The following is a 13,758-nucleotide window of genomic DNA, read 5'->3' as shown; positions in this document are numbered from 1 at the left end:
TCTGTTGTTGAAATGAAACTAGGATAATACATTACTCTGTTCCTTATTTATTTATAAAAAATATGTAACCTTTTATTAAAATTTGAAAAATACATTTTTTTTGTCCAAAAAGCAACACCTACTAGTATAAGATTAGATAAATAGAACATGTTCAAATAATGATATAGGAGCATTCAGCCATCCTTTAAATTATGTCTCTCCCTTTTATGGGTAGATCTTCTTGAAGATGTAGTGTAATCACCTAATTAAATAGCATTTTAAGTCCTTAAAAAACTAAAACTAATCCATTTTTTAAAGTGTTATTCAAGAATATCTGGATAGAATAGTTAATCTCTTTTTTGAATGAGTAACATCTCTTACCCCAATTGTTCCTCACATGGATAGAACATTGACCTTTTGGCCAAAGATGTTATATTATTGCATTAATTCCTTCTTAATCATCAACATAATGTTGATCTAAGACCTCATTAAATTCCTAGATGATTAACAAGTCAATAATTCGATTCTTGTGAATGACACTTATTGGGAAGAGTAGTCACATAACCCAAAAGAATTAGTTTTTTACCCAAATGGCGAGAGATACCCTTGATGTACCAAGAAGTTCCTTCTTGATCAAATTAATGCACTGTAATCTCTATAACAGAGTATAAATATACTTTTTCGGTAATAAAAAAAGGACTAAAACAAAAAAGATCTAATTTTGAGGAATAAAAATTAAAAACAAACACTTAAACTTGTTTTTTAATCTTCATATGTTATAAAATATACGATAGCTGATCATATTAAGTTTCACATAATGGATTTCGTATTGTTTAGCATTACTTAATCAACACATAAAGGTATTGAAAGATATGTTATAACTAAAGCTGGATAGTAAAAATTATCACAAAATTTGGAAGAGGGTGTTGATTTCAACTATACATAGCAGAAATCAAAACTCTTTTTTATAGCTATTAAACACAAAATTGCACATCCTCCCCCAAGATATTACAAGTAGCATATGCTTCTAAGAATCTCAAAAGAAACTAAATTTATTGGTGCAAGAACATCAGCATCTCAGCACCTAGCAGCATAAAATCACAATTATGAAAGTTGAAAATACTAAAGAAATTTGAGACCAAGTTAACTGATTCTGATTCTAACTGTAACATCATCCTTCCTTTGAAAACAATGAATTCCAAGTGAAATCTATGCTAACAGAATCTCTCAAGTGTTCACATTGTTTCTATCAAGATTATGAGCTCCTGAAACATTTTAACATATTTGACAGAGAAAATAATAGTTAGTTAACAACTTGGACAATGTAAAACAGAAAAAAACAAATTAAGCATTGAAACAATTTAGTCCTAGTGCATTTTTTTTTCCTCAAATTCAATCAGGAGGAAAAGTCAAGAGGAAAACTAACCAGTGGGGTTATCATCTTTAGAGTTAGTGGGTACATGTGCCAAAAAATCTTTTGTAGCATCTGTACAATCAAAGTACAAAAAATGTGATGTATAAGGAAACACATATACATTGAAATATATTCCATAAGAATCTATCCAAGAAAATATTTTCAACGGGAACTAACAGATACTGAAAATAATCAACTACAACTATGGTTAAAGAGAATCTTAGCCTGCCTGTATAACACACAAATGTAATTATATATTCCATAAGAACCTATCCAAGAGAATATATTCCATAAGAATGTGACCCTACAAACATAATTTATGTCAACAACTTTTCGGCACTTCACAATAATAGTGATCAGCCTAGCACACTAGGCCACCGAATCTCAGAAATTCTCGACAATAAGGCGTGCTCCAAGTGTTGCTTACCATGCTTCATGGTTAAAGATGGGACATTATCATGTAGTCTTCCGAGAACTTTTGCTGGTATTCCTGCCACAACACTTTAAAACCAAAGACAAATAAAACAATAGAAGAAGCATTACATTTTAGAACAAAAGAAACAAGGAAGAAGCTGCTAGTAGTAAACATTTTTTGAAATATATCGATTTAAACCTGTGGGGAGGGACCTCTTTTAACACAAGGGAACCAGCAGCTATCATTACGCCCTCGCCAATTCTTATATTCCCAAGTATAGTTGCACTAGCTCCAATTAGTGCACCATCACCTACTTTGGGATGGCGATCACCTATTTCTTTCCCGGTGCCTCCTAATGTTACACCCTGTCAAATGAAATATATATTTTCAATGTCATGTAGATAGCATAATGAGTGGCTTTTGAAATAGCATATTTTTTTTAAAATAACTTTAGTCCTAACTCCAAAATCGTATAATGAACCAGTTTCTTGAGTGTTTTCTCTTCTTAGAAACAAAGAAAGATGAAATAGAGCTAAAATGTGAAATCAGCTTAGCTTTCAAAAAATTCCAGGATTGTTAAATCATTGGAAGTTTGTTCAGAGAACATCAAAAAGCTCTTTGATATTTTACTGTCATTCACTTGCGTAGAAAATATAAAGACATTGAGAAAAATTATTTCAAATCATTCATGGCTCATTTCCCCTTATGCAAGAGCCAACTTGTGAAACTTAACAATTTATGAAATTATAGAGAGCTAATTTACTTGAGATAATTGAAGTTTGTAAAAAGAATTATCGAAAAAAACAATCATAGAATAAATTATCGAGAAACACACTCACGTGCATCAATGAAACTCTGTTTCCAATAATAGCAGTTTCACCAATAACCATGCCTGTCCCATGATCTAATAAAATCCCCTCCCCAATTTTCGCAGCTATATGAAAAAACCATACAAATGTGAAGTTCAATAACAGTAATAACCAAAGAGCTTCCAATAACTTGAGTAGAGAAACAAATATCCTTCAAGATAAAACTAAAGTTATCAATTATCTTACTAAAATAACAAAAAGTAAGGAAGTCAGTTATTTACATGCTTCCAAATAATTAATGAATGAACTCTCAAGATACCTTATGCTTCATTAGAGTTTTTCTCCTTTGTTCAGAAAATTAAGTTCGCAGTCACAACATGAATCTATTTGCAACACCATATTGCATATTTTCTGGGTAGAAATTTACAATACTACAAACCAATTGGCTTCCTCGTATTTCTCAAAACATATTATCCTTTAGATTATATATTTGCAAGCAAAGATGTAACAAACATACCTGGATGAATGTCAATTCCGAAAACCTGTGGAGGAAAAGATAACGGCTTGGGTCATTAGCCACACAAGTATGAAATTTCCTTATATTTATTGCTCCTATAAAGTTTGACTGGCTAAAAAACTACCTCACTAACTCGACTTTGCAAAGCCAAGGCTAAGACCTTGCGCCCCTGGTGCCACAATGCATGGGCTATTCGATATACTTGCAAAGAGTGGTAACCCTGTTGACAGAAAATGCTTCAGATGTAAAAAAAATGCAAAGGACACATGATGGCACTGGAACACAAAATCTTGAAGAAAGTATTCTGAATGTTCCACAAAAACACCATGACATCCAAGCAAATACATTGACTGGGTTGCACAAGTTACTACGATCTGATGAAAATGAAACAAACAAACAGTAGCTAGCAGCAACTTACCTGAGGTAATATAGTTATGTTGTATCAACTAAGAGTGTCACTTCTTTCACTTAAACTTATGTATAGCTAATGAAACAAAATTAGCATCATAAAAATGTTTTCATTCCAAATCCTTACTCTCTAGTTGATTAAATTTCATCCCCGGATGCTTAACAATTTAAACACAATAACACTGAAATCATATTCATAGAAATAAAGCATTAGAACCAAAAGAAGTCAAGGCAGGGCCAGATGGATCTATCAGGACCAGTGCACACTGCTAGAAACTTGGTAGGAAACCTAAAGATTTACCTTCATATACAAAAGTGCAGAGCAATAAGACAAACAAGCAGGGTCCCGGTCTTTAAATGCCTGTCCAGAAAACGGTAGGGGCCACATAGGAATCAGATTAGGTCGTGGTATAGTCTAGACGCCGGATTGTACAAATTACATGACATATATAATCTACATAATTGTGATGTGAAGGAAATTAATTACCTGAAGATCAAGGCGAATAGATCGCTGGATACCTTTGTTATGCATGATGATGTTACAAAATATATCCATCAGCTGAGTTGCCAAAAGAGTAGGGTTTTGGAGACGGTCGGCGACAACAAACGCCAACGCTTGCTCCAAGCAATCATGTGATAAAATACTGGCATACAGAAAACTACTCAAAATTGGTTCCTTTTCTGCCTGCACAATTAACTCATCATTACAATTCGCTAAGCATAGTAGATACAGATATACACACTCTTCAACAGTAACACACAACAAACATGCGAAAGAGAAATCAAAAGTGGGAAATTGGTTAAATAATCAAAAGTGGAAAATTTGTATTTGAAAGTGGTGTGAAATTCAAAATTTGAATTTCAAAATACACACAGTTTTTATAGTTTGGTTCCGTTGTGCGAGTCTAGTTTTGGAGGGAAAGAAAGCGAAATGAAATATTTCGTAACATCTCAAAAATGTATTTCACGGGTCTAATGCCATCCAAAAACCAACTCGTAAACAAAGTCGGGAACATAAAGGAGTAATATATTGCATTCCAAATTACCTGTAGTACAGGCTGTCAACTAAGCAGTTTAAAATTGAGAGAAAATGAAGAATTGATACCTCAGATTTGGCTTCATCGGTAACCGCCGCCCAGATGGGGTCAGCCCGGTCGAGAACGGAGGCAGGATTAGGATCGATGGTGAGACCCATGATGGCATAAACAGGGAAAACTCTCTCCAAGTGAGTAGGGGAATAGATAGAAGGGCACGGTGGATCATGTTCATCGGTTTCGGCGGTGGCGGTGGCGGTGGTGGCGGTGGAGGAGAGTGATACACGTGGAGGTGGAGATGGTGATGGTGAAATCTTGTTAGGATGAATCCACGTATGTTGACTCAAACAAGCCATGAATCAAAAGTGATAGTAATGAGTAATGTGTTGATGCGGTTTGAATGGAAACAGAGGCAGGGAGTGAAGAAAATAGATATATAGAAGGGAAGTGATCAAGTTGGCACAACACAACATCATATGCAAACAACAACATTAAAAAAAAAGAGTGGCATTGTGGATGGCTCATGATTTATATGTGAGGTAGGGGTAAGGAGAGAGGGACACTACACGCTGCTACTAAGTTCACTCGACCATGATCGGATCAAAATATGTTTGGGGTATCTGATTGAGTTTGGGTTCAAAAATTACACGTAGAAAATATTTATGACCAACTGAAACAATTATGATCTAAGTGAGTCGCATCCTATGATTATTCGATATCTTTGGTGTATGAATCTTTATATTTTGATTGATTCTTTAATTTTTTATTGTATATGTATTTTTTGGTCAAAAATACAATTGATTTTCTAATTTTATCTAAATAAAATATACGTTATATTTAATCAGGCTCAGAGTCGAATTCAAGTTCAAATATTGATTCAATTAATATTTAGAAAGAGAAAATGATGTATGCATTGACAGTGTATGAGATTTATATACTGTCACTTGTATCATCCATCATTGATATTTAATTATTGTTGAATTTCAAAAAGAAAAATTCAAATGAATGTTAGATAATAATGCACATATGTATAAATTTTTACATCATCAAGTATACAGATTTGACACTCATTTAGAAATAAATTAACTTAAAATTTATAGTCGAGTAAGAAACAATCATTACCGACATATACTCACTCATACAGTGGGGCACCTTTCGGCCCTTTCTCATTTTCCACCCATCGTTCAAAAGCTAAGGTACCCCTACCCTAGGGCCCGCCCCACTATTCTCCTGTTGCTCATCAAAAACCACATATATTTATGCTGTTTTTTCATTTAATTTTAAATACAAACTAGCATGTTATCCTATTTCCTTTATGTTTATTAAATAATTCAGAAAAAATGTTTTCCCAAATTGTTAAAATAGCACATTTAAATATTATGTGGCATTTAAAATATAAATTAAATTTTTCAAAGGATATAGTAATTATTACATGATAATGAAAATGATTAGTTTACTTCTTATCAACATATTTTATTATTTATGTACCATAAAACATATTTTATTATTTATGTACCAAAAAACATATTTTATAATTTAACATTAAAATCTAAAGGATAAGCAGATTAATTGATCAGTTTTAATTAAAGAATGAGTGATTAAAAAGATTGAGATACAATATTTAAATGAAACGCTAATAATGGAAAATATAGAGCAGAATTCCTTGAAAAAATAGACTCTAAAAGTTAGCTTTCACTTCCCTTTTCATTAATTGGGTATGATGAGTAATGTTGACAATGACGTTGTCTCATCATAAAGTTGGGAGAAGCAACAAAACTCAGCAAGACTATGTAACATTGATGTTTATAGATATATTAATAATTTTTTAATTAACGTTACTATCATCATAATACAAATCAACGACAATCAATGAATGTGGAAGTTCCAATAAAGGTTACCAATACTAAAATTATTAAAGTGTAAAATCTATAGTAAAAAGACGTATACACAGTTAGTATATTATTTACCAGTCACTTATATTATTTTTCTGAAAAATCAATAATAATTAAAAATGAATGGCGAATAATAAACTATCGATATATAAAACTCCTACACTGTCAGTAAATATATATTTCTCTGAATTTTTTATCCAACAAACCAATAATTGGAAAGATTTAGACAAAATGAACTTCTTTTCCTATTCTTTTTCTTCAAGTTGTGGGCAAGCCACCGTCTACTCTCCACAACCCTGCAAGTACTTTTGTTTGATAATATATTTGATTTGATGAGAATCTTTGTGGTGATCATGTGAATTATGAAGTGGTTGCTTTTGGTGTTATTTTGACCACTTTGATTCTTTTGTCCCTTCATAGGGATATATGAATGTGATTAGGTAGATTGTATGTGGTCTTCTACTCGGCCAGAGACATTTCTGTTTTATGCCATAGTCCCTTTACTCACCACATGAGTGTCTATGGATGACAATGAGTATGGACGGATGCATGTAGTGATTTCTCGTGTCCAAACCAATAATATTTATGGGTTCCCATGTGAGTAGCAGATATTTATGAGTATCTAACGAGTTTTTAATTTTAATTATATATTTATATAATTTGTAATAATTAATATGTAAAAATAATTGTTATATGAATAACATTATATTTATATGATAAATTTATAATATAATGAAATATGTATCATTTATTATGAAATAACAACAGACTACATGAAATATAATATTAAAATAATAAGAAATATAATATTAAAATAATAAGAAATATATATAAAAGTTTAACTAAAAACTAAATACATAAATTTGCGGGTACCAGGACGGGTATCACAAACACGCTCCCATCCATAAGCTATTATAGTGGATATGCGTTGCGAATATTTTCATGGTTACCAACGAGTTGGATTTTTTGTCATCCCTGCCTAACGTCACAAACATTAGGCACACATCATACAAACCCAAAAAAGAAAAAGAAATATTTATTTACATGGAATGTGTCTTTTATGCATCATCTACCTCTACCATGTATATATATAATAAGATTAATATTTATATTCATACATGTATCATCTATAATTCATTTGTATTATTTTTATTGAAAAGTTAACAACTATTAATATGTGAATAATAGAGAAAAGCATTAACAATGTTAGTGTACATATTAATTTTGTCCTATAAAATAAATGATAAAAATGATTATGTTCAATATTAAATATCACATTCAAAGTCTGATATGCAAATGAATTAATTTGTACTTTATAAGCAAAGTGGACATCGAAAGTTGTTCATTTTTAAGTTTTTATACTAATAATAAAACTTTTAGAAGAAAAATTCAAATTAATGGTGCAAGAATTTTTTTATAATGTTATTATATTATTCACTGTTTATTTTTGATCGTTTTTAAAAATAAATAATTTAAATATAAGCTGAATAATATACTAACATATATTATTAATCCATAAATATTATAAAATAAAACTTTATCCAAAGAATACTTTTCGTACATCACTTATTCACACCATGCTCATAAAACTTTAGCTTAGACAAAAATAGAAAGCTAAGGCAATGTTATATATATATATATACGAGTTTAAAATTAGTGCAGTGACAATTTTTAAACTGTCATTACATTATCCACGATTGATTTGTATTACTTTTGTTTGAGAATCAATGATGGTTATTAAATCAATGGTGTATGACTGACTAACATATACATATTAAATCCTATATATATAAATAAATGATTTAATGTCTATATATTGATAGTATGAAGGTTTTTTAAATTGTCAGCAAATCATTTACCATTGATTTATTGACTATCGTTGACTCTCAAACAAAAGTAATACAAATCAATAGTCGATGATGTGTTGACAGTGTAAAAAACTTTGTATCATCGGTACATAGATTTTGAAATCATAAAAAATTGTGTGTTCATGTCTCTAGTCAATCAAATTATAGCAGGTAATATGAAAATATTAGTTTATATTTTTATAACTTTTATTTTAATGAAGTGTCAACTTTTAATTAATTGTTACACTAAATTAGAACACTAAATGAGACAGATAATCTCATTATGGAATCGCGATCCTGAATCCCAAAATAGTATGTCTATATCCAATAAAATTACACAAAATAATATTAAAATATTAGTTTTATTTTTATATTTTTTTTAAATGACACATATCGAGACTTGCCATATTATTTTATAACTTTTGGATACATACAAAATGTGGTTTTTATTCTCTTTTTTAATTTGGTTTTTTAGTTTAGTTTTTTCTCATGATAGAATCTTTTTACATCAGGTAAAAATACAATAAATATCTCTAGCTCTCCCTGGAAGGTTAAGACTTATGCAACTTATTTAACTGATTATATTGATGTTGTATCCATTATATCTCACATTGAACAATTGGAGAATTTTGGGCTTGTACAAAGTTTGTAGACCGTGGGCTTCAAATCATTGGAATTGTTATCTCTTATGTACATGATGTATCAGGCTTCCACTTTTGGAAAAATTGAAAATTTCTTGTTGAGAACTGTTGTCTTTTAACTAAGAAAATCTGCTTGAATTAATTTCTCATATCAGTAACCTCATCTTTTTTGGTAAAGAATTAATCCTTTTTGGAATTCAACTCACAAAAATCGAATTCTCGACATTGAATATCTAATAAAGTTTTACGCCACAAGATAAACGCCTTATTTTTTGTGTATCCAATAGGTATCCTTATACTGTACGAGTACATGTACGTGGGAACATCGACATGTACGTGAGCTAACTCTTCCAGTAACTATTTTTTCTATCCACAATACTCGAACCGAGATATTGCTTAACGAGAATCTGACATGTACCAGATAATTTTATTTAAGAATTTGGCTTCTTTATTGTTCCTCCAAGTTAAGCGGTGGGCCTTGTCCATGGCTTCTGAGATCGCATCATATTCACTATTCAATTAAAGTCAATTCTCAAACTCTTAACTCAATTTTCAGAACCCTACCATCACCATGGCGACACGAAGAACCACACCACTTCTCAAACACCTATTCGCTTCGCGTTCCCGTCTCAACCCGACCCGATTCGTCACCTACATGCCCCGTCCCGGTGACGGAACCCCACGCGCCGTCACTCTAATCCCCGGCGATGGAGTCGGACCTCTAGTTACCGGATCTGTCGAACAGGTCATGGAAGCTATGCACGCGCCGGTGTACTTCGAGAAATTCGACGTCCACGGTGACATGAGGACGGTGCCGGCGGAAGTAATCGAGTCGATCAAGAAGAACCAGGTGTGCCTGAAGGGCGGGTTGGCGACGCCGATGGGCGGTGGTGTGAGTTCGTTGAACGTGCAGTTGAGGAAGGAGCTTGACCTATACGCTTCACTGGTTAACTGTTTCAACCTCCCTGGGTTGCCCACGCGCCATGATGACGTTGATATTGTGGTGATAAGGGAGAACACTGAGGGAGAGTACGCTGGTCTTGAACACGAGGTTGTTCCCGGCGTCGTTGAAAGCCTCAAGGTATTTCATAAATCAATGTTAATTTATAGCAGTAGAGTTTTCATTTTCTATTTTTGAATTCTTAGTATTTGGAGCCATAATAACAGAGTAGTAATTGATTTGTTGGCGTTAAATTTGGTGGATGTACATAGGTTGAGATCATGTTTTTTCTTATTAAAAGAAGTTAGAGAATCCAAGATGGCAAAAATGTCTGATATATTATTTTATAATTTATTATTACAATTCTCCATGAAATCTACTTTTTTCTCACATGACAAACATCATTGTCATTCTTATTTGGATCTAACAACATCTACCTTTTTTTCCACAACATGTACCTCTCACCTCACTTTCCCTTGGCTAAGAACAACCAAGAATTGTTCTTATTCAAGAACAAAAGTTAGCAAATAAAAATGACACAATGGAGAACAAAATTCTTATTCCGTTAAGAACAATCCTAAGAACAACTATTATGATTGCTCTTAGACTACCGTATTGATGTTTAGGCATTACGCCATCTAAAGTCCTATTTAACCGATAAAAGGGCGGTCTACACAAAACTTTCACCTAATAGGGTCAATGTATACAGCCTTATCATGCAAGTGGAGAGACTATTTACATCATTTGAACCTGTAACCTTCAGGTCTCAAGGCAGCAACTACGGGTGTTGCGCTGGGATCACCCTCTTGTTTATTTATTCTGTCCTGCTTCTTTATGAAGAAAACTGATCTTTGGTTAATAAGCTTGTACTGCATCCAGCGAGTGTTTTTTATGCTTACAAAAAGAAGTAAGCAAAAAAGACTACACTAATATAAGTTATGGAGAATGGGAGTTACTGCTTATTTTTTTAATATATATTTGTTTCTGCTCTCTGTATGATTTCTTTACACAAATATTATTAACTGTGAACATGATTCAGACATTTCCTGTTTCCCCCCTATAGTACAGCTCTTCTAATGATTGAATTGACTCCCCTTATAATCTCTCTAGATTTTTACATGTAATCTTTAAATGTGTACTTATATATCTCATTAAGTTAGCAGTTGGACATTGTGAGTTATGGGTTTTATGTTTGCCCCTCATACTAATACTTTGCTAGGTGATAACAAAGTTCTGTTCGGAGCGCATTGCTAAATATGCTTTCGAGTATGCTTACCTAAATAACAGAAAGAAGGTGACTGCTGTGCACAAAGCAAACATTATGAAGCTTGCAGATGGTTTATTCTTGGAATCTTGTCGGGATGTTGCTGCAAATTATCCTGGAATCAAGTACAATGAAATTATTGTTGACAACTGTTGCATGCAGCTTGTTTCAAAGCCTGAACAGTTTGATGTTATGGTACGTAAACTTACAATTTGATCCTAGTTCCCAACTATTTATTCACTTTCATTTTACTATGAAAAATTATAATGAAAGCTAAGATGCAGATGCATATGATGAATCTTTCTCCATTTTTCTTGGCTTTTCACGGTTGGTTCAATCAAGGGGACTCTATGTCAAATAAAAAAATCGCATTGGGATAAAAGAAAGAAATAGCATTTCATTAGTACATTGCAGTGCAACAGTGATAACATCCTGAAATTATCAACATAGTTTCCTAGTTGAATCTAATTATATGAGGGGATTAGTATGGTGAATTAGTTTTTAATTTTTGTTTGTTCATGTTTGAAGAAGATTTTTTTTGGTACTACCAAGGGTATCCCCTCACCTTATGATTAGTGGGGCCTTACAATATTAGACCGACGTCTTGTTGGTATGTTTGAAGAGGATTGATGTTTTATTTATTAATTGTTGGGTGAAATGTAATTGGAGCAAGGCTTGAAATAAATATTTACTTTTACCTGTGAGCAAGGATAAAGTTTGGATTCTTAATAATAAATGGTCCACGGCCTGTTAGACGCTGAGGGGGATGTAGATTTATTGTATGAAATGTAGAAAGGATGCAAGTTTTTCCTTTTCAGTTGGTCAGGAGGTTACTGTTTGGCCTGATGTTCATTGTTCTCAATTTGCTTTTGAGTTTTAAGCAAAATGCACGGTTTTGAAGTTCATGAGTACTATTTCGATGTGCTAGGTAACCCCCAATCTTTATGGAAATCTTGTCGCAAATACAGCAGCAGGTATTGCTGGAGGCACTGGAGTCATGCCCGGAGGTATGGTTATTAGTTACTGAAGTATTGAAACTCTACTATTCTCATTTGATTATGTTGCCACTTTACTTATTACATACTGTCTTACTTCTATATCTCCATTGTTATTATGAGATATGTGATTACTGTTTAGAAGTGCAGTTTTGGTTCAAAGCTTCTTTAATTTTGTGTCTAGTTCTTCCTAACAAATTTTCAGAACATTTCAGTGTATATTCACAGAAAAGATTTGTTTTTTTAGAGATTTTATGAACTTCAAACTGGAAGGCCCTCTGTACCTCAATATCGGGTGCAATAGTGGAGGCAAAAGTGGTTATTGAGAAAATCATACTTTTATTGTGAAGTTAATTGCTTGAAAAATCATAAACCATGGATGGCATGGCTTTGCAGGTAATGTTGGGGCTGAGAATGCTGTGTTTGAGCAAGGTGCTTCTGCTGGAAATGTTGGTGATAATGAAGTAGTGGAACAAAAGATAGCCAACCCAGTGGCACTGCTTCTCTCATCAGCCATGATGCTTAGACATCTTCAGTTTCCTGCATTTGCTGACCGATTGGAATCTGCTGTCAAACGAGTCATTCGAGAGGGCCAACACCGGACCAAGGACCTTGGAGGGACAAGCACCACTCAAGAGGTTACTGATGCAGTGATAGCTGCTTTAGAATGATTAATTTATTTGCCAATCTTCCTCGTATATTTTTTGCTAACTATGGTTAGCAACATTGTTTTTGCACCCTTTGAACTTGAAATAGACAAATTTAGGTCCTGAATAATGTTTATTCAAAGCAGAAAATCTTGTGATATGAGATTTTTGGGGTCTTTTTGGTATGCACAGGCGTTGCTGTGATAAGAATTCATTTATAGAGAAAGTGATAACTGTAATATGTTGTTTCCTATTCATTTTCAAACACTAATTCGTTTTGTGCTCTTAAAGCTATTTAGTATTTGTTATTAAAATTAGGGTACACATATACTGTCCCATTCCTTGTGTTACTCCATGTGCGAGATATGATTGACCAGAGTAGCAAAGAGTAAGGTTTAGGATTTTCGTTAAATTTGCACCGTAAATATTTCCAAGAAACTAAAGCCCACAAAATTACTTGTAAATGTAATGTTGGAGTAGCTCGATATGATATTGTTAAAAAAAAGAACAAAAGATAGAAGTACATGCAACATTTTTGAGTAATTATTAATTAGTAATGGTCTTATTATGTGGCCTTTCTTTTCAATGTGTTAGTCCTTCATAAACCTCCATTATTAAGTTCTCTACATATATATTCACTTTTATATAAAGCTTGATGATATGATTCATTAATAATTATATTAATGTTTCCATCTAATTTCAAATTTCTTGACTTTTTGAGAACCTAATAAACATTTATATTTTATTTTCCAATCATAACCTCCTTATTCCTCATTTTTACAACATATTTCTTCATTTCATTTTAATTAAGTTTAAAATATAGATTAAGTATAATAATTTTAGTCAAATTTTACATCATTTATTCACTTATTAAAATATGTATATAACATTAATTAATTACGTGATGACTTATCAAGATTAATTGATTCCCCATAAATCAGAATTAAAAACAATTT

At 32.5% G+C, this 13,758-nt stretch overlaps 2 protein-coding genes across 3 annotated transcripts; one reads left to right on the top strand and one right to left on the bottom strand.

The window, feature by feature from the left end:
* LOC109348784 (serine acetyltransferase 2-like) lies at nucleotides 827-5,072 on the bottom strand. The gene is made up of 10 exons (XM_019589334.1): nucleotides 4,648-5,072; nucleotides 4,030-4,227; nucleotides 3,844-3,903; nucleotides 3,259-3,354; nucleotides 3,135-3,159; nucleotides 2,648-2,742; nucleotides 2,007-2,173; nucleotides 1,821-1,894; nucleotides 1,406-1,465; nucleotides 827-1,244 (listed from the first exon to the last, which is right to left on the bottom strand). Exons 1-10 carry the CDS (start codon nucleotides 4,930-4,932, stop codon nucleotides 1,207-1,209), a joined length of 1,098 nt encoding a protein of 365 aa, XP_019444879.1. The 5' UTR covers nucleotides 4,933-5,072; the 3' UTR covers nucleotides 827-1,206.
* On the top strand, nucleotides 9,422-13,092 carry LOC109348783 (isocitrate dehydrogenase [NAD] regulatory subunit 1, mitochondrial-like). Of its 2 annotated transcripts, none has more exons than XM_019589333.1 (4): nucleotides 9,422-10,037; nucleotides 11,128-11,355; nucleotides 12,089-12,167; nucleotides 12,552-13,092. In XM_019589333.1, the coding sequence occupies exons 1-4, from the start codon at nucleotides 9,528-9,530 to the stop codon at nucleotides 12,824-12,826; spliced, it is 1,092 nt and encodes a 363-aa protein (XP_019444878.1). In that variant the 5' UTR covers nucleotides 9,422-9,527; the 3' UTR covers nucleotides 12,827-13,092. The 2 variants fall into 2 exon arrangements, with proteins under 2 accessions (XP_019444878.1, XP_019444877.1); XM_019589332.1 differs by having other exon boundaries at nucleotides 11,116-11,355.

Source organism: Lupinus angustifolius, chromosome LG06, assembly GCF_001865875.1.
Source record: "Lupinus angustifolius cultivar Tanjil chromosome LG06, LupAngTanjil_v1.0, whole genome shotgun sequence".
NCBI lineage: Eukaryota > Viridiplantae > Streptophyta > Magnoliopsida > Fabales > Fabaceae > Lupinus > Lupinus angustifolius.
Note: the sequence above shows the minus strand (reverse complement) of the source record. Positions and strands in the feature narration are given on the sequence as shown.